Source organism: Mobula hypostoma, chromosome 17 (genome assembly GCF_963921235.1).
Source record: "Mobula hypostoma chromosome 17, sMobHyp1.1, whole genome shotgun sequence".
Taxonomy (NCBI): Eukaryota; Metazoa; Chordata; class Chondrichthyes; order Myliobatiformes; family Myliobatidae; genus Mobula; species Mobula hypostoma.
This window is the reverse complement of record NC_086113.1, coordinates 8,402,777-8,424,931: the sequence shown is the minus strand read 5'-3', so window position 1 is coordinate 8,424,931 and position 22,155 is coordinate 8,402,777. Positions and strand designations below refer to the sequence as shown.

Genomic DNA, 22,155 nt, shown 5'->3' with positions numbered 1-22,155 from the left:
TCTTACATTTTCTCCCCATAATATTTGATGCCCTTACTAATCAAGAACCTATCCACCTCCTGGCAATGAATTCCACACATTCAACTCCATCTGGTTAAAGAAATTCCTCCTCATCTCTGTTCTAAAGGGACTCCCTTCTATTCAAAAGCTATGTCCTCTGGTCCTAGATTCACCCACAATTAGAAACATACACTCTATGTACAATGTATTTAGGCCTTTAAACATTCAATAGGTTTCAATGATATCCCCCATCCCATCATTCTTCTGAATTCTATCAAGTACAGGTCCAGAACTATCAAATGCTCCTCACAGATGAACTCTTTCATTCCCAGGATAATTTTTGTGAACCTCCTCTGAACCCCTCAAATGCCAGCACATCTTTTCTTAGATAAGGCCCTAAAACTGCTCACAATATTCCAAATGAGGCTTTGGAAACTTCTGGAAATTTTTGGTTTTCGGTGCCAGAGCCATGATTTGTCAGGAATTAGGACTTACCAAGCAGGTGAAGATTCCTTTCATGGTATTGGGCAAGCTCTGACATTTTCTAAAGATTTTTGTGGTCACTGATCACGTGACTGCAGTGGACTCGGGCCTTCTAGGTGCCAGGCTTCTGGATGAGATAGAATTACTGCAACATTTCCTGAGGAACAGCAGTTTCCTGATTTCCAGGTTTATGTGAGCTCATCTGAGAGGATTGGAAGTTGCTGCTTGAATTACTGTTCAATCAGCACTGAGCACCAAGATTTCCACTGCTATTTTTGCCTCCAAATCAGGGCTACGCTGGTAATTTCATCCTACGTGACACTATAATTTTCCAACCACATATGTTAAAGCAACCATTCAGTAATTAATGAAATTAGCTCTGTCTGCCCTTTTCAAAATTGGATACTGCAGTGGTCAGTCATGAAACCTATGGCTCACATCCACAGTCTACTGAGCAAAAGGATATAATTTCCAATGCATGAATAATTCTTTCCTTCGCCTCTCTCAGGATTTATCCCAAGAGGAACTTTTTGTCTTATTTTAGCCTTTCACTGGCGTCTGAAACTCAGCTTCTTAGGAAGAATGAAGAGTACAAATAGGCTGCCATTTCCTGATTATCATTAATAACCTGACAGTGCTTTCTCTCCTCCGAGGTTCCAAACCACGTTATGGGCCCTCCTTTCACTCAGAAACACACAGACTGCATCATCTTGTGTTTATGATTTGCTGGTCTCTGGTGAAGCCTCTGGTGATACCTACCCTGAAGAGATTTACATTCTAGCCTCCTTCCTCTCCAATCCTGATGACGGGTGTTGGCCTGAAATGTTGACTGTTTATTCGCCTCCATAGATGCTGCCTGACCTGCTGAGCTCCTCCAGCAGTTTGTGTGTGTTGCTCTGAATTTTCAGCATCTCTTCTGGTTTTGACTTGCTGCTTTGACTAATGTTTTTTAGCATATTTTTCTACTTCTGCCTTTTATCTTTCTTTCATCTTTTCTAAACACCTTTCCTACTTTCTCCCGAAGTCTGGTCAACATTTCTCCTTTACCTGTTAGCACCCTAGAGTCATAGCAGCATAGATCACTACAGCACAGAAACACGCCCTTTGGCTCAGCTAGTACATGCTGAACTGATATTCGACCTAGTCCCATTGACGTACACGTGGACCATAGCTCTCCATTCTCCTCCCATCCACGTACTCATCCAAATTTCTCTCAAATGTTAAAATCAAACCCGCATCTACCACACTTCTGCTGGCAGCTCTTTCCACACTCCCACCATTCTCTGAATGAAGATGCTCCCCCTCAGGTTCCCCTTAAACATTTCACCTTTCACCTTTAAACCATGACCTCTAATTCTAGTCTCACTCACTCAGGTGGAAAAAAGGCTGCTTGCATTAACCCTATCTATACCTCTCAGAATTTAGTATACCTCTATTAAATCTCCCCTCATTGTTCTACACTACAGGGAAAAAGTCCTAATCTATTCAACCTTTCCCGATAAATCAGGTACTCCAGTCCTGGTAACATCCTTGTAAATTTTCTCTGTACTCTTTCAATCTGGTTGATATCTTTCCTGTAGGTAGGTGATCAAAACTGCACACAATACTCCAAATTGGGCCTCACCAACGTATTATACAACTTCAACATAACATCTTAACTCCTTAACTCAATACTTTGATTTACGAAGGTCAATGTGCCAAAAGCGTTTTTTATGACCCTGTGAAACAACTTTCAAGGAATTATGGAGTTGTATTCTCAGACCCCTGTGTTCTACTACACTCCTCAATGCCTTATCATTCACTGCGAAAGTCCACCATAGTTTGTTCTCCAAAAGTGCAGCACCTTGTACTCGTCTGCAGTAAATTTCATTTGTCATTTTTCCAGCTGGTTTAGATCCTGCTGCAAGCTCTGATAGCTTTCCTTGCTCTCCACTACGCTTCCACTCATGGTGTCATCCACAAATTTGTTGACCCACTTTATCACGTTATCATCCAGATCACTGATATACATAACAAACAACAACAGACTCAGCACTAATCCCTGCAGCACACTACTAGTCACAGGCCTCCAGTCAGAGAGGTAACCAGAAACAAATTAACAGAGCTTTTTTGCTTCTGTTTGTACTGTTTTGTTTGGATAAAAGAGCATTAATGTTTCCCAATCCAAAAAAGAGGATATTGCAGCTTGAAGTTATTAATTGGTTCAGGTATGCCTTGGCTATCTCTAAATTCAGTGACCTGGAAATTCAATTGTGGAGGCGGTACTGTCATGTGTGACGCCAAGCAGAGCTGCAGGATGGATGATGCTAATGAGAGAGATAACAGAAGACAATGGAGAAACATTCAAAATGCTAATAAGAGAGAAGAGAGAGATTAAAGAGAAAGAATCACAATTCCGATGTTTGCGTCTGTGACAGGCCGTTTGCTTTGAACCTGAACTGTTTGAAGTTTGATGGACAGGTGATATCCCAGCAGGGGGATAAAAATAGCAGGTTTGCTAAGGCACGGGACACACACGCCACGAGACCCTGGAAAGAGCAGTGTGCCCCACAAGGTGGTGGGAGTTTGGAGGACCGGTTATCGGGAATTGGTCAGAGGCTCACAGGGTGTAAAGGTATGATCGGTGGGAACCTGGTGTGTGTCCACCCTTGCCTGGGTGCCGGGTTCACCACGGAAGAACGATTGCATCCGGAACGGAGGGGTCGCAGTCGGTGACCACAGCGGGATCAGAAGGCATTGAAAAGGTTTGCCTGAAACCAATTGCATCTCTCACTCTCTCTCTCCAATGGTACAACAACAGCGATAACTTCGAACTGCACTAGACTGAACTGAACTCTGCTTCACTTAAGACTGATCATTTTACCCCTAGACTGCGATAGAGCTTGATTGATTCCGATTCCCCTATTTCTGTGTATATGTGTACACCATCATTGCTAACCTGTTACATTTATATCCTTGTGATTAGTGTACTGTATTACTTATTTCTTTAATAAAACTTTATTAGTTCCTAGTAATCACAGACTCCAACACGTGTTCCATTTCTGCTGGTTTGGCATCCCAGTTACGGGGTACGTAACAGTACATACATTGAAACATAGAAAACCTACAGCACAATACAGGCCCTTCGGCCCACAAAGTTGTGCCGAACATGTCCCTACCTTAGAAATTACTAGGCTTACCTATAGCCCTCTATTTTACTAAGCTCCATGTACCTACCTAAACGTCTCTTAAAAGACCCTTAAAATACACCTGAAGACCCACTTCCCAGTAACCATTTAGTTCTTGAACTAATTAACAAAAAAACCCTGGAACAAAAATGCAGGATATAGAGGCAATACACACAAAATGCTGGAGGAACTCAGCACCCCAGGCAGCATCTATGGGGAAAAAAGTATGGTTGACATATCGGGCTGACTGTACTTTTTTTTCCATAGATGCTGCCTGGCCTGCTGAGTTCCTCCAGCATCTTGTTTGTGTTGCTCAGATTTCCAGTATCTGCAGATTTTCTGTTGTTTAGAGTATAGAGGCAGTAATTACACCCCCCCCCATATTGTTGTTGCTTTCGGTTTCCAGAGTTTTGTCTTCCAATATGGTAGTTCTGGGACCACTTTGCACTAAATCCAGAGCAACACCAAAACGCTGAAGTAGCTCAGCCCATCAAACAGCATCTATGGAAATGAATAAATATTTGTCATTTCGGGCTGAGACCCAGTGATGTGTCTTGGCCTGAGATGTCGACTCTTTGTACTTCTCCATAGATGCAGCCCGACCTGCTGAGTTCCTCCAGCATTTTGTGTGTGTTACCTTTTGACTTAACTCATTCATTTGGTAAATATGACCCACCTGCTTGTCCGTCTCACCTCAATGACTCAACCTGACATTTGAGAACTTGCTTTTCCTCATTTAAAAGAATGAAGGAGGATCTCATTGAAACCCATTCAATATTGAATGGCCCAGATAGAGTGTATGTTGCCTATAATGGGTAAGTCTAGGACGAGAGATCACAGCCTCAGAATAGATTGACATCCTTTTAGAACAGAGATCAGGAGGAGTTTCTTTACCAGAGGTTGATAAATTAGTGGAATTCATTGCCAGGTCATTGGGTATATTTAAAGTGGAGGTTGACAGGTTCTTGATTAGTAAGCGCATCAAATGTTATGGGGAGAAGGCAGGAGAGTGGGCAGGATAATAAATCAGCCACGATGGAATGCAGGAGTAGATTTGATGGGGAAAATGGATTAATTCTGCTCCTCTGTCTTATGGTCTTAAAACAATCTTGGCGAATTCTCCAAAGAAGGGGACATGACGCAACACTAGGGATCAAATGAGAAGTTGTAGCAAACAAAGGAAGCACAAATTTTTCAATTTCCTTTGACTCTTCTAGATGTTGAGAGTTTATCACAGAAATTGAGACTTTACAGTGCAAACCTTACAGGCAGAGTCCAGGGACCAAAAGGCCAGAGAGTGCGATGTACAAGACTAAAACCCAATGTACAATCTCCAGGTACGTTGGATGTTTGAGCTGATGTCATGAGATGTCTTGGGATTTGGAGAGGTTCCAAATTCTGCTTCTATGTCTACTGGTCTTATGGTCTGACACTCAGACAGTTTTCTCACAAAAAGACAGCGAGGTTCAAAGGCATGACTAGTTTTATCTGGAAACTGATGTGAGATATGCGATGAACAGGGTGTTGTGTGCTTTAGAATTTTGTAGTGTCAGGAAAACATTCATATTGTGATACTCTACTGAATGTTGACACCTTTCTACTTGCTGAATTTCTCAGCTTTTGATGTACAATCTGCCTTTTTGCCCAGTCATAGCTACTATCTTTCCAAACCTCCTCTCACTCTCTCACCCACACCCTCTTTCTATGGACATATTATAACTAGCAACTGTTTTATCAAGGATCAACTTGATTTGCCATATACGTTTACATGTATTCGGAATCTGCTGTGATGTGTAGGACAGGGTGCAACATGTAACAAAAAAATAACATTCAAGAGTTATAAGAATAAAAAATTATATAAAAAAATAAACAGAGTGTAAGTGCAGATATGGAATAAAATGTGCAAAAATACAGAAACACCGGCATATATTTACAATGCAAACAGCATTATACAAAGTAGTTTAAAGTGTTTACGGTGCAGTGATGGGGGTAATAGATAGAAGGGGTGGGGGAAGGTTAACTAGAATGGTTGATCAGATTAACTACCTGAGGGAAGAAACTTTTAAAATGGTGTAAGGTTATTGTTTTAATAGCCCGAAAGCATTTTCCAGAAGAGGGCCTATGGAAAATGCAGTTTGCTCTGTGGGTAGTGTCCGCAATGATTTTTCCTGCCCCCTTCTTGGTCCTGGACACATGCAAGTCCTGCAGCTTTGGTAGACTACAGACAGCGACCTTTTCAATGGACCTGACAGTTCACTGAAGTTTCAGTACATTGTGAGGGGGAGTTGCACCAAAACAGACAGTAATGGCTGATGTGAGGATGCTCTCTGCAATGCCATATTTAAACCAGAAGATGCTGTGTACAGCTTGGGAGGAGGCTGAGGCACGGCCATCATTTTGTGAATGGAGGAAATTGCAAGGCACAAATTGAGAGCGAAGATAATTTAACAGCATGAATTGTTGATCAGCCTGTGTTATGTCTCCTATAGAGTTGTTATTTTTAATATAAGTACTCCCTTTCGCATTCTATGACTTTATGCTGAATTATATATGATGCCTTTGAGTTAGAAGACTGTACATTCTCCATATTCAGAAGCATGTCTCTTCAGTACAGAGATGAAGAGGAATTTCTTTAGCCAGAGGGCAGTGAATCTGTGGAATCCATTGCCACAGACGGCTGTGGAAGTCATCGAGTACATTTAAAGCAGAGTAACAGTGATTAGTAACAGTGTGAATGTTGATAGGAAGAAGGCAGGAGAATGGGGTTGAAAGGGATAATAAACCAGCCGTGATGGAATGGTGGAGCAGACTTGATGGGTCAAATGGGCTAACTCTGCTCCTATACCTTATTGTCTTATAGTCCATCTTGGCAACATGTCTTGACCTTGAACCTCAAAATACTTGTAGTTACTGTGTTACCAGTAGATAGCACTAGATGGTAGTGTGTCACTAACATTCTTCCTTTCCATTTGGCTACAAGTGTGGTAATTTCAACATTCACAAAGGACAATCCACATGTCCATAAACCCCATATCAATTTACGTGCTTCCTGTCTAATTTAAAGTACATTTGAACATAAACTGTATTCTTTTCAACATAAAATTTCAACACACATTTCCAATACGCTTACACTAAGTGGCAGATGAACAATTTTCCCAGATTTGCTTCTTGTTGGTTGCTGTTCATTGTGACCTGATTGAAATGCTGAGAGCCTTTAATGCGTGAGGAGCATTTGACGGCTCTGGGCCTGCACTCACTGGAGTTTAGAAGAATGAGGGAGGGATCTCATTGAAACCTACCGAATCTTGAAATGTCTAGGTAATAGTGGATGTAGAGAGGATGTTTCCAATAGTGGGAGAGTCAAGGACAAGAGGGCACGCCTCAGAATAGAAGGATATTCCTTTAGAACAGCGATGAGGAAGAACTTCTTCAGCCAGGAAGTGGTGAATCTATAATTTGTTGCCACAGATGACAGTGGAGACCAAGTCATTGGGTATATTTAAAGCAGATATCGATGGGTTCCTGATTAGTAAGGGCATTAACGATAATAGGGAGCAGGTAGGAGAATGGTGTTGATGGAATGATGGTGCAAACTCAATGGGTTGAAAGGCCTAACTCAGCTTCTATGCCTTGTAGTATTATGGTCTGATATAAGAATTCTTACCTCCACTTTGTCATTTGGCACCTTCAACATGTTTGGATCCAGGCTGTGATGGAATTAATTTCATTTCCTGTATTTAGAGATTCAGCACCCTTCCGGCCCAACTAGACGCAATGCTTAGTAACCCACCTATTTAACCCTACCCTAACCATAGGTCAATTTACAATGACTAATTAACCTACTAACTGGTATGTCTTTGGAATGTGGGAGGAAATTGGAGAACCCAGCAGAAACCCACACAATCACAGGGAGAATGTACAAATGACTTACAGATGGCACCAGATACCCAGAGTTGTAATGGTGTCACCCTAAACTCTACGCTACTGTGGCTCCTCGTGATTTGCGTGGTCGTGGCAAAATCCAGCCTGAACCATGATGAACACACTGCTGGGTAGTAAAGGTTACTTGATAAACACAAGAAATTCTGCAGATATTGGAAATGCAAAGTAACACACAAAAAACACTGGAGGAACAATGGAAATTAATAAACAGTTGACATTTTGGGCCAAGACAAATCATAAGGACTGAAAAGGAAGGAGGAAAATGCAGACTAAAAAGTGTGGGGAGGGGAAGGAGGCTAGCTAGAAGGCGATGGGTGAAGCCAGGAGGGTGGAAAAGGTAAAGGGCAAGAGAGGAAGGAATCTGATAGGAAAGGAGAGTGTACCATAGGAAAAGAGAAGGAAGAGAGAACCCAGGAGGAGGTGATCGGCAGGTGGGAAGAGGTAAGAGGCCAGAGTGGGGAATAGAAGTGGGGGGGGGGGTGGAAATTACTGTGTATGCTGCTGTAGTGTTCCGTGTTCTATGTTCTGGATTGCACAGAGGTTGCTGGCTGCAAATTCTAATGTCAAACACCCGGGGGCCCACTGACTTGGGATAAGGTTATATACAATATTGGAGAAAAAGGATTGAGGGTAATTCTAATAGGAGAACAAATTCTATTAGGAGCAATCAATATGCATGTCATCAGGTTGGAGGCTACTTAGAAAAGAATTTGCTCATCCACCCTGAGGGAGGCCGTATCATAACACAAGAGGAGGCCATGCACCGACTTCTTGGAATAGGAAAGGAAATCGGAATTAAAAGTGCTACTTGCTATCAAAGTTGATGACTCCCTTCATTATGTTAGTGATGATAAAGTGTGGAATGATTGAGCAGTGAATACTTAGTTTAGATATATCTTTCTATGCACTTCCAGCTGTTCCTTAATTCAAGATTCAAGATTCAAAATTGTTTAATGTCTTTCGCATTTACATGTGTGTAATTGAGAACAAAATAATTGCTACTCGGGATCTGATGCAGCAGAAAAGAAACACCTTGAGGCAAGGAATAGAATAATAAAAGAAAACACAACACAACAAATAGAAACATATGAGATAGCTTATATACATCGAATGATCGTATGTCCATGAGGTGATGTTCAGTACAAGAGTGTCTCTACATAAGGTGACTGACAGGAATAATAAAGTAGTGGTAGTTGGGGGTGTGGTGGAGTAGGTTAGTGGGTGGAGGTGTTAATCAGTCTTATGTCTTGGGGAAAGTAACTGTTTTTGAGTCTGGTGTCCTGGTGTGGATTGTATGTTGCCTCCTCCCTGATGGGAGTGAGACAAACAGTCCCTATGCAGGTTGGAGTGCATTAAATGAGCAAAAACTGCCTTCTGTGGCTCTCAGAAGATCTACTATGGATCATCCACCTGCCATTCTGCTGAGTGTGTTTGCAAATGATTCGTTCTTAGTTTTAGCATTGTGTGTTGGGTCCTGCTACTACTGGCGATGCAGGTATTCCTGAGCAACACACATACACAAAATGCTGGAGGAACTCAGCAGGTCAGGCAGTGTCTATGGAAGAGAGTGAACAGTTGACATTTGAGGCTGAGGCCCTGATCCCCGATGTCTGAAACTTAATCTGAAACATTGACTGTGTACTCTTTTCCATAGATGCTGCCTGACCTGCTGAGCTCCTCCAGCATTTTGTGTGTATTGTTTTGGATTTCAAGCAACTGCAGATTTTCTCATGTTTGTGACACACACAAAATGCTGGAGGAACTTGGCAGGTCAGGCAGCATCTATGGAAGGGAATAAACAGTTGATGTTTTGGGCCAAGACCCTTCAACTGGACTCTTGAAGCCTGTTAGCTCTTTTTAGCTGATTAATTTCCCAGAACCACCCGTAATTAGTGTGGCTAATTGTACTAGTCACACTATATACAATATATAACCGACTATATTCTATATCCAATGATATCCTATGTCCTTCTGGATTTTGTATATAACCTTATACCAAATCAGTACAGAATGACATAAGACATGCCCTCTAAATTGAGAAATGCTAAGAGACTGTGTGGGTTATTCAGGAGTTATCCAGTGAATGGTAAGATGCTTCGAGTATTGTGTTCAGTTCTGGTCACCTCATTATAGGAAGGATATTAAAGCTTTGGAGAGGAGATTGACCAGGGTACTGCCTGGATTAGAGAGCATGTCTTATGCGGATAGGTTGAGCCAGTTAGAGCTATCCTCTCTTTGGAGAAGAGGAGGGCTTGATAGAGGTGAACAAGATGAAAAGTGGATTGAATGGACAGCCTAGTGGTCACGGTATGTATAATAATTGTTTTGTTTATCCCCTAGTGGTTACAATTCTGTATGATTCTGGAAGCTTCTCCTGGCATCGCATTATTTGAATAATGGCCATCTAATTGTTTAACTCTTATCTACATATTTGAACGGAATGTTTCTTATCCATGTTATAAAATGAGCTGATCACATAGCCAATATTACTTTTATAAATACTAGTAAAACCACGAACCAATATTACTTTTCACCATCTTCAGTCTTTTCTGTTCTCTGTTCATAGCTACTAGCCCCTGCTACCGTCTGCTTCAATTTCTCTTTGTTCTATCAGCACTGAATAAATGATCATGAAACAGCAAGTTTTATGCCCTTTCTTGACTTCCAAAAAAACTTTGGATTAAAAATGTCAGAATCCAACAGTGATGAAGAAAACCTTTGTTTATTTCCTCTTCCTTTTTAGCCATTCATTAAGAAATAAAGTAATGTTTTCATACATTTGCCCATAACTGTAGCCTCTGTATCCATTCTTACATAAGCCAGTGGTATATAGTCTAAAGAACGACAGCCAAGAATGTCGTTTCCATTCACCTACACACATATCGCAATCTGGTTATATCTTATTTGTTATGCAGTCACATGGCAACCCTAATCCTATTTCAAACAGATGAATCAAATATCTGTCTCATTTATGTCTCACTGTAACACCCTCTCTCTCTTTCCGTCATCTGAATAGTGCTTCTCAAAACCAAGCTAGTGAAACCACAAACCAGAATTACTTTTCACCACAAACAAGAGAAAATCTGCAGATGCTGGAAATCAAAAAAACACACTCAAAGTGCAGGAGGAACTCAGCAGGCTTGGCAGCATCGCCTCGGCCCGAAACGTCTACTGTATTTTTTCCCATAGATGCTGCCTGGTCTGCTAAGTTCGTCCAGCAGTTTGTGGGTGTTACTTTTCACCAGCTTTCTAACAACAAATTGTGTTCTGCTGTTACCAGTGGCTCCACTTTGCCTTAATTAAAATACCCTTTATCATATTCTGTAAATTATTGGTGGATCCCTTTCTGAAATATGGTGGCCTTTCAACTTGGCAACACATCCTATCCTCTGTCCTTCAAGGTTTCGATGCGTACAATTTTAGTATCATCAGGTATTTTTTAAAACAGGGGTTCCCAACCGGGGACAATGGACTTTTTGCTTAATAGCATTGGTCCATGGCATAGAAAAGGTTGGGGATCTCTGCTTTAGAAAAAGGGTGGGGGGGTATCTCATTAAACTTACTAAAGATTGAAAAGCCTAGATAGAGTGGACGTAAAGAGGATATTTTCGATAGTGGCAGAGTCTGAGACCAGAGGGTACACCCTCAAAATACAAGAATATCCCTTCAGGACAGATGAGGAGAAATTTATTTATCCAGAGGACGGTGGAATTCGTTACCACAGATGGCTATGGAGGCCAAGTTATTGGATGTATTTAAAGCGGAGGTTGATAGGTTCTTGATTAGTAAGGGTGTTAAAGGTTACCAGGAGAAGGGAGAATGGGGATGAGAGAGATAATAAATCAGCCATGATCAAATGATGGAGTAGGCTTGATGGGCTGAATGGCCTAATTCTGCTCCTATGTCTTGTAGCCTTATGGTGTTACATTTCATGCAGGTGGTGTTTGAATGTGTGAAGCCAAGGGTGTGGAAGGGGTGGGAGGGCTGGAGGGGGTGCAGGCTGTGTATGTACATGGAGATGGTGATGGGAGGGGATGAGAGGCTCAGTGTACGTAGCAGCAAGATAAAGATGCTTTAACTGTGCAAACAATTTTCCCTGCAGACCAAAATATTTCAAAGCCAGATTTATTAGCCACTAGTAAATGCCAAAATGGTATATGCATAAAATGGACAATTGCAGCACTTTTGTATGTGTGAACTGAATACAGTTTAATTTACTAAAAGCAACCGAGCATGAAGATTAATTCTGATATTATACTTTCCCTGGACCTGCAGTAACATGCCCGTCCAACACACCAGCCAATAATACGGAAGTATCAAGAGCTGAGTTATCTGAATGGATATCAGTATTAAGCATTAAAGCACCTGGAGTATTGCAGAAAGTCAGGGGTCCTAAAGATCCATCAATATTCATTACGGAATGGAAAACTACAGACACAGAGAGGGCACATTTATTGACAAAATGCCAGTAGCTTTGGAGGAGTGAATAAGGGAACATGGCTACACACTTGCTACATTAAGGAACACCCAGCCTGCTAAATAGCACACATGAAACCATAAGAGTGTAAAACATAGCAGCAGAATTAGGCCACTCGGCTGATTCAGTTTGTTCCACCGTTCAACTGGCTGATTTATTTTCCCTCTCAGCCCCATTCTCCTGCCTTCTCCCCATAGCAGTTGACACACTTACTAAACAAGAAACTATCAATTTTAAATATACGCTACGACTAGGCCTTCATAGCAATGAATTCCACAGTCACCATCTTTGGGCTATGCAAGTTTGTCTTCATCATCTCTTTTCTAAAGGGACATCCCTCTATTCTGAGCAGTGCCCTCTGGTCCTAGACTCCCCGACTATATGAAACATCTTCTCTATATCCACTCTATCTAGGCCTTTCAATTTCTAATAGGTTTCAGCGAGATCCCCCCTTCATTCTTCTAAACTCCAGTCAATACAGGCCAAGAACCATTAAGTGCTCCCCATACATTAACCATTTGATTCCCCAGATTATTCTCATGAGCCTCCTCTAGATTCTTTCATACGCTGGCACAAGCTTTCTTAGATGATTCTTAGATAAAATTGTTCACAATACTCCAATGTGGTCTGAAGCCGGGAAGGGTTGGTTGGAAGAAGTAAAGAGCTAAAGGAGAAGGAATTGGACGGTTGTGAGTGAAAGAGAGCAAAGGACTCCTTAAGAGCATAAGGCATAGGATCAAAATTAGGCCATTTGGTCCATTAAGCCTTCTCTGTCATCCGATCATGATTGATTTATTTTCCCCTCAAGTCCTTTCTTCTGCTTTCTCCCTGTAATCTTTGACACCCTTACCAATCAAGAACCTATCAATCTCTGCTTTAAACATACACAGAAAATGCAGCAAAACAAAGTAGATAGTTAAAGCATAAACATTGTGACCAGAAGATGATACTAGGCCTAAGGAAATCTCGTAAATTTCTACAGATGTACTATGGAGAGTATTCTAACTAGCTGATATGGGGCGGGGGGGGGGGTAGGGAAGGGGATGGTTGGGCACTGCACTGGATCAAAATAAGCTACAAAAAGTTATGAACAGTCAGCTCCATCATGGGCACCAGCCTCCCCAGCTTCCAAAACCTCTTCAATGAGCGATACCTCAAAAAGGTGCCATCCATCATTAAGGACCCCCATCACCCAGGACGTGCCCTCTTCTCATTGCTACCATCAGGGAGGAGGTACAGGAGCCTGAAGGCACACACTCAACGATTCAGGAATAACTTCTTCCCTTCTGCCATCAGATTTCTGAATGGACATTGAACCCATAAACACTACCTCACTATTTTTTCTCTTTTTAATTTAGTTTAATGATTTATTTTTATATATATATATGTGTGTGTGTAATATAGAGTGCAAAAAGAGAAAATATATATATACAGTACATGGTATATAATACTTCCTACTGTAACTTACAATAATAATGTTCTATTATTACGTATTGGAATGTACTGTTACCACATAACAGAAAATATCACGGCATACGCCAGTGATATTAAATCTGATTCTGACTTCTGCAAGTGGTTACACATCACGAGCACCTGCCACAAGCTGATATGCAAGATAATATCTCTGCAGACGTCTTAACGCTGAAGAAATGGAGTACAAGATCAAGGTTGTCACTGCCCTGTCTGCAACACCTGTGCACTGTCTTGTTGCCTGTTTGACAACTTGTGATCTGCCAAGCTCCAGGCTCCGGAGTTTATAAAATTCGGTTTCCCATTTATCCTGCCCACCACTTACCGGGAGAGATTACAGTGAACCAATTTGGAAACAGATATACACCACATATATAAATTATCATCTTTGCAATTTGATTATTTTCCACATATGCTAATATTGAGTTGGCAATAGTAAATGTAAGAATGGCACAGAGAAAAAATACAACAAGTGTTAAATGAGTGGGAACTATGTTCCCTTGGTACTGTGACATCTGTTGCCTGTATATTATTTTGATTGTAAATTATTTAGTGTCTTCAGTTCTGTCAGGCAACAGAATGAGACTGAGAGGGAATCAGATCAGCCATGATGAAATAGCAGAACAGATACAATGGGCTGAAAAACCTGATTCTGCTCCTAGGTGTTGTAGCCAGAATGTACATATGCTATAGTTTCATTTTGCTTCATTTTGGATATCATCAATTTTTGAGATGCTCAAACAACCCCATCTGGTTCTAACAGTCAGTCCATGGCCAAAATCATTTGGATCGCATTCCTTCCGAATTCTGACATTTGGCCTGAACAACAACTGAACCTCCTGACCATGTCTGCTTGCTTTTACGCATTGCGTTGCTACCACATGATTAGCTGATTAGATATTTGTATTAACGAGCAGGTGCACAGGTGTACCTAATAAAGTAATTCCCGAACGAGGAAAAGAAATATTTTGGGGCAGCACGGTAGTAGTGGTTAGCACAACGATTTACAGTACAGGCAACTGGGGTTCAATTCCAGCCACTGCCTGTAAGGAGTTTGTACTTTCTCCCTCTGAACATGTGGGTTTCCTCCTGGTGCTCCGGTTTCCCCCCACAATCTAAAACACACCGGTTGGTAGGAGAATATGTCATTGTAAATTGTCACAAAGTGTATAAATCATGATACAGCAAGGACAATTTGAGCCGAGCTGGGCTAACCTATTCTGTCTCTCTTTTAGTGCTATGTACTTACTTTCTGTCCCAGCATTCCAGGAAGACCCATTACACCCTGAATGATAAAGAAGATTCAGAGGATCAGTCATCTGGTCAGAGAAGTTTGCAACATTTACAGTTCTATTTCTTAAGTTACAGCACATTCCATACTGCAAGGCAGAGGTACAGTAAATATGAGCATCTGAGACACCTGTAATTAACTTTGTAGCCTACAGATATAAATATTTAACAAAATTCTTACCATTTCTCCTTTGATTCCTTGTTGTCCTTTTTCACCAACTACACCCTGCAGAAAAAGCATACATTGTTAGAACAGTGACCTGTTCTTTGCAGAGCAAAGACAACTATAACCATCTTCATCATCACCATTATGTGCCGTGTCATACGACATAGGCGATCATGGTCTATGAATATAATTGTCTTGGCAAATTTTTCTACAGAAGTAGTTTGCCACTGCCTTCTTCTGGAAAATGCCTTTAAAGCTGAGGTGACCCCTGCCATTATCAATACTCCTCAGAGATCGTCTGCCTGGAGTCAGTGGTCGCAAAATTGGGGCTTGTGATATGCACCAGCTGCTCGTGTGACTTTTGGGAGTTGAGGCTCATGCGTGTGGTTGGCAGCCCATCTTGGAGAAAGAAAACTCTGATCTCAAACCTCCACTGCCTTGTGGCTATACACACTGATGGGAGAGGCTTTAGGATGAAAACTCCAAGGTAAATATCCAGAGCTGGAGTCCCAATGGCAGTCCTATGTTGAGTTCAACACCGACTAGCAATTCCTGCGATGCTGCTGGTGCCAAGCCATATCAGTCTCTGCCGTTGCTTTGGGTTTCTTCTTCGCGTGGGGAGGGGGAGCTTGCTTGCTCTGCATATTGTACTACCCTGGCTTGTGTATCTAGACAGCTGGTACACAACATCCAAGTCGACCCTGACCTATGGGGGCTTCCGAGTCATACGACTATCCACCACCTGCTCCCATGGCTTAACATGACCCTGATCGGGTGTGGGGGAAGGGTGGCTAAGTGGATGTTACACCTTGTTCAAGGGTGACCTGCAGGCTAGCAGAGGGAAGGAGCGCCTTACACCTCCTCTGGTAGAGACATACCTCCACCTCGTCACCCTCAGCTATCACCAACACATCTTCATCCAGAGCAACAGACACAAAAAGCTGGAGGAGCTCAGCAGGCCAGGCAGCGTTTGGGGAGGGTGTGGGAAGAACTGTCAATGCTTCAGGTCGGAACACTGCAGAAGGTATCAGTAACACGCACACAAAATGCTGGAGGAATTCAGTGGGCCAGGCAACATTTACAGAAGAGAATGGACAGGCAGAGACGTTTCATCGTGACTGGAAAGGAAGGGGGAAGAAGCCAGAATAAGGAGGTGGGGGGTGCGGGAGAGGAAAAGGTACAAATTGGCAGAGGATTTATGACACCAAGTGAGGGGAAAGGTGGGTGGGGGAGACAGGGGTGGAAGTAAGAAGCTTGGAGGTGATAGATGGACGAGGTAAAGTGCTGGAGATGGAGGAGTCTGAAAGGAGGGAACAAACATGAAGCACATTTGCTTTCCTTTTTCTTGATCATCTTCTCCTCAGCAATCCTGAAAATGCAAGCCATACTAAAAACCACCTTCCTAAGAAACCACTACTTGCATCCGAGCCTTCATGGAGAAGGTTAATAAATTCTGCCCTTATCCAAACATGCCTGCTTCAGAGATAGCTGGAGAAAACAGCACATAGGTCCTGATATAGTTACCCTGTCCCTAAGACAACTTCAGCAGCCTGTTCTGACCACATTAGCAAAAGGTTTTGCATTCACACACAGAGCCTGCTTGGCTCAGATGGACTATACATATACATTCATGTAAAGTTTTATAAGGTTAATTTATGGATCTTTAGCAACTTACGAACCTTTTCACCTTTTTGTCCAGTCAAACCCTAGAAGAGAACAAAAATCCAATTATCTCATCTTCATCAAGGATCTAACTTTCTGCCCATATGATTTCAAATGGTTGCTTTTAAATATGAATAAAGTGGTTTTGGTTGCATGAGGATACACAGATTTTCCTGAGACATTGACCCAACAAAATCGTAACCATCACAGTCTTGAAAATTTTAGTTGACCCACCCCTCACAGAATCGTGTGTGTGTGTGTGTGTATGGGGGGGAGAGGGAGGGGAGTGGGAGAGCGAAATGGAGAAGGAGAGAGGGAGGAGGGGAAAGGGAGATGGAGGAGATGATAAGTGACTGAGGCGGGGAGAGGGGAGGGAAAGATGGTTAGAGAGAGAGAGAGAAAGAGAGAGAGAGAGAGAGAGAGAGAGGGACAGACACAGTGCGAGATTTTTAGATTGACTTTCTGTGAAACTGGTCTTCACTCCAATTTTAGTATTGTATTCTGAGTTCTTACAGTAACTTCTACCAGAGAAAATCACTCCCCCTGCAGTTACCACTTGAATCCTCCATCCCCTCTACTATTCCTCCTTACACTCAACCAATGTACAACTCTTCCAATAAAACCATTTCTTTTAATTAATTTTATTTTCGTCAATTATAAATACAGCCCTATTGTACAGAAAAGATGACGTACAATTTTTAAAATAAATATTGCAGATATTGGAAATGAGAAAGAGAAATGTGAAAGCAATCTACAGATCAAAGAACCCATTTTCAGAAATTATCATGATTGATTTATTTTCAGATTTTAAAAAATATAAAGTGCAAATGAAGTATTGGAGTTAAAGAGATTATAATTGAACAGTAACACTGTAATTCAACAGACGTTACTTCACAATGTCAAAATTTTGCTCTCATGTTCATAGGTCCTTCTGTGTGAGGTTTATCGCTGTTCACGGGCACAGAGCACCCTGACAACTGGAGACAACAACAGCACAAAAACATACTAAAACAAAAATTCTCAGCTCCATTCTCCATGCTAACATGAAACTTGCTTTCATAAATAGTCAAAAAGAACTGTCATTTGAAAAGTGTGAGCCATTCAGATGGATTAGAACTCTGTAATCCCTGCAGAGAAATTTAAAAAGAAATACATTAATATTTTCCTACTAGATCAGGATTGCACTTGTCGTAATTTTGGCATCATGTTCTTCACAGTGACAGTAACAAAGTGGTTTTGATGGATTATTAAGCTATTTTCACTCTCATTGGAAAATGTCTAATTGATGTTATTCTTATTAGTTTCAATGACTGTATGATTCATGTGTGCACAATCAATTCCTGTGCAGACGGTATTTTAATCAATATGTATCTGCTCTGCTGTATATTCAGAAACAACTTGATTTCCATTCTTACCATAGGAACAAGCCACCTTTTTTCTCTCACACACTAGAGATAGACTCCATACCATGGAGATGCCATTTAGATGTGTTAACGTTAATTGACTGGTTGCTGCTATACCTGTCTCAAATGGTTATATTTCAACCCATTGAGTCTGCCTGCCATTTCATCATGGCTAATCCACTTCCCTCTCAACCCTATTTTCCTGCCTTCTCCCCATATCCCTTCATGCCCTGAGTAATCAGCCTCCACCTTAAATGCACCCAATGACCTGGCCTCCACAGCCACCTGTGGCAATGAATTCCACAGATTCCCCACCCTCTGGCTCAAGAAATTCCTCCTCATCGCTGTTCTAAATGGACATCACTCTATTTTGAGGCTGTGCCCTCTTCTTCATAGATTCTGCCACCAAAGGAAACATCCTCTTCACATGCTCTCTATCTAGGCCTTTCAACATTCGACGTTCGATAGGTTTACTTACTTACTACCCATTACACTGCTGGTGTTTAGGGCAGCAATGAAGCTTCTCCCTCTCTGTCAGTACAGAAGGATTCTTCATTGCTGTTTCCATAAGAATTTTGTTTTACCAGTCAGGGTTATTTAGCCCTGAGCTGAACCTCCGAACTTGGAGGACCAGTGGACCACTCTTAGTCTGGCCTCTACCCCTTTGACCTGTTTGGCATGGGTGACCCTACCAAGGCCCTGACTCTAGCCACTGTAGCTCTCTGGGTCATTGACCCTATAAGAAGCTGTGGTCCTCTTGGAGGACTTTCAACAGGATTATTGTTTGTTTATTAATTAATTTATTATTTAGGTTTTAAAAAATTTGCACAGTTTGTCATCTTTTGTGCATTCGTTATTTGTCAATCTTTGTGTGAAAAACATTGATTTTATTGCACTTCTTGGTTCTACTGTGAATACCTGCAAGAAAATGAATCTCAGGGTACTTTATGGTGACATATACTGTGCGTACTTTGATAATAAATTTTATTAGGCTTTTGAAAGTATTGGCATATCATTACAAGTTAAAATGATGCATTAATGAGAGCAGAACTTCCCAGTCGTAATGTTTGTCTGTGCCTGTTGTGGTTGTTTTTCTAGCCAGTACAGATTGTGTACTAAGTAGATACTGGTGATTTTGTTCAGGGGTTCTGAAAGTTTTTTACGTTATGGACTTCTTTGGCAGTCCAGTGAAGCCTATGAACCCCTGATCAAAATAATGTATTTAAATGTATAAAATAAAATACATAGGATTACAAAATAAACCAATTTTATTGACTTGCAAATAACAAATTTTTGACATAGTAATATATGTGTTTAACGGATTAAATAACAAGACTATACATTCAAAATATAGGAAAATTAAAATTAGGTTTTATTTTTAGGGACATATCAAATCGGAGGCTGTTGTTGCTTAGCTTGAATAAGAACTTTAAACTGTGGGGTGGTCTTCGACAAAGCGACACGCTGTAATGTTGGACACCCAGTCGATTTCAATTTTTTTTCATGGCTACAAGTGTTGAAATCCTGATTAACAAAGATATGTTGTTGCATATGGAATTAAAGCTTCCATAGCTGCTAATACTACTGTGGTTTTTTGCCTATATTCATCACTTAAGGAAATGCTAAATTTCAGCTAGAGGATAGTGAATAAATGATGTAAACCTTTTGCAGGGAAGTCCATATGATCCCACAAGTTGTTTTTGTGTTGGATAACAAGGGAATCCAGGTGATATTGAAGTAGGACTCTTCCAGAGAAATTGGGAAGTATTCCATTTCAATACTGACTTCCCCCCTGCTGAGAGTAGTTTTAAATGGATAGTAAACCTGGCGTGCATAGGTTCTTCATAAATTCTATTGTATTTATTTTTCTGTAAATGCCCACAAGAAAATGAATCTCAGGGTAGTATTTGGGGACATATATGTACTTTGATAATAAATTTTACTTTGAAATTTTAACTTGTATTCCTCACTGTGTTTTGTAGGGATCTGACAAAAGTGCAGGAGGGTAAGTGACAGGAAAACTGGACCACAGTACTTTTGTAATATGAGCTTGTCCAAGCTCTGTCTGTTCTTCTGCCAAATCCCTCTTTCAGCTATCTTAATTGAAAGCATATTAATCATCTCTATTGGTTGTGTTTTTTTAATCATCTTGCATGAAATGAAAACAACAAAGTTAAATCAAAGTGAGGTGCAAAGTTATAGGCTGCTCATGTTCTTGTTCCAATTTCAGAATGTTCTAGAATTTCCAGCTCCAACGTCTGTGGCTCTACATGTGCTGCGTGTTGCTTCAACAACGATATAGCCTCTAACTTCTATGTTAACCTGAGTTTGGTGGTGGTTGTCCATCATGTTCAACATGACAGTAAAGCCAATTCACTGGGGCAATTCTACCTCCCTCAACCTCAGAAGTCTTGGTCCAGTGGTATGATTAGTCGTCACCAGCTAGGGTCCTCGTTTGTAGTGGATGACTATGACTTCTTCTGTGCTTTGTCATGCCCTTCGCTCACTATGAAGTGTTGCAGAACCACCTCCCTGTCCATTGGATCTCACTGTAGATCTCGTCCGCCCAATCTGCTGGAGCTGACTTCACCTGCTAGAACAGGCATGTGCCCATCTCACTGGAGTACTGTATGAGGCAGTCGGGTACTCTCACCTAGATTAGCCTGCCTGTCAAAGCAGTTGCTGGCGTGTGCCTGCTGTCGCACGCAAACAGCTACCAGGAGCCACAAGTAGAAGGTTAAAATAAATATCTTCAATTAAATTAAAATTTATAGAAGTGATATTTGTTTACTCCAAGTATGTGCAAAAATGTGGACGGAAAAACAGCTTCTAAAATAGATTACTATATCAGCTCATCCAGCATGAAGCTAAATGATTAGCCTGTCTTGTTTGATGCTGTATGTATCGTGGCAATTTCCTCCCCTCTCCCTCCCCCTGCTATGCTTGTGCTTAAGAAATTTACAAGCTGTAAGAACAAATTGACTGCCTGTTAATGGTGGGAAAATGTATTTGTTTGTTTATGTATTTATTTATTTAGAGACAACTTTACTAATCAAGAATCCATCAAGTGCCACTTCAAGTATACCGAATCATTTGGCCTCCACAGATTCATGCACAGCACTTAACAAAATGCTTCAAAGCAGCAGCTATCTGTAAGGAGATTGTATGTTCTTCTTGTGATCACATGGGTTTCCTCTGGGTGCTCTGGGTTCCTCCCATATTCCAAAGTCGTACAAGTTAGTGTTAGTAAGTTGTGGGCATGGCCACTCTTTTTTTCTACTAACACTTTCCTAATTGCTCATTACTTCCGCTTCAACCCTCTTCTCCCTGCCTCCACCTCAAGAAAGAATCTCTGCCAATGCTGGACCTTAGGGCCATTCAACCCTTCAAGTCTGCTCCACCATTCCACCAAGGCTCACAACCCCATTCTCTTGCCTTTGCTCCCTTTCTACTCAAGAACCTGTCAACCTCCACTTTAAATATACCCAATGACTTGGCCTCCACAGCCATCTGTGGAAATGAATTGCACACATTCATCACCCTCTGGCTAAAGATGTTCCTCTTCATCTCTGCTCTAGAAGGATGTCCTTTCATTCTGAGGCTGTGCCCTCGAGTCCTGGACTCCCCCCCACTATTAGAACATGCCCCCACCATGTCCACTTTATCTAAGTTTTTCACTATTTATTAGGTTTCATAACTGCAATACTAACTGCTCTTATTGAATGGCAACTTCCAATATAATTTATATTGGCTGATAAAATGTTCTTCCGGAATCCAAAAACTCACAGAAAAGAAACAAGGTTAGGAGAAAAGTGCCTCTCTATAACATAGAATCATAGAAGATTACAGCAGAACAACAGGCATTTGGCCCATCTAGTCCATGCCAAACAATTTAAAAACAGAGGATTTATGCAAATTAAACATTTTTTTTTCTAAAATATCTTATACATAAAGGTTACATTGAGTAAAAGATTGACAAAAAGACTGGTCTTTTATAACGAAAGTTTTTTAAAAATCTGTGGAATAAACACATCAATAGAATCTCATCAGACAACGTAAATACAATGTCTTCAACTACACAACCAGGCTTCATTC

The 22,155-nt window shown here is 41.2% G+C and overlaps 1 protein-coding gene across 5 annotated transcripts in view; it reads right to left on the bottom strand.

Annotated features, from left to right (window-relative positions):
- The window catches only part of colq (collagen-like tail subunit (single strand of homotrimer) of asymmetric acetylcholinesterase), a 106,539-nt gene that overhangs the window by 32,011 nt on the left and 52,373 nt on the right, over window positions 1-22,155 (bottom strand). For all 5 annotated transcript variants that reach the window (XM_063069291.1, XM_063069290.1, XM_063069294.1 and 2 more), the window contains 3 exons: window positions 16,675-16,701; window positions 15,011-15,055; window positions 14,789-14,824 (listed from right to left, as the gene is read on the bottom strand). In XM_063069291.1, the coding sequence (XP_062925361.1) occupies window positions 14,789-14,824; window positions 15,011-15,055; window positions 16,675-16,701 (108 nt within the window). The remainder of the gene's footprint in view (window positions 1-14,788; window positions 14,825-15,010; window positions 15,056-16,674; window positions 16,702-22,155) is intronic.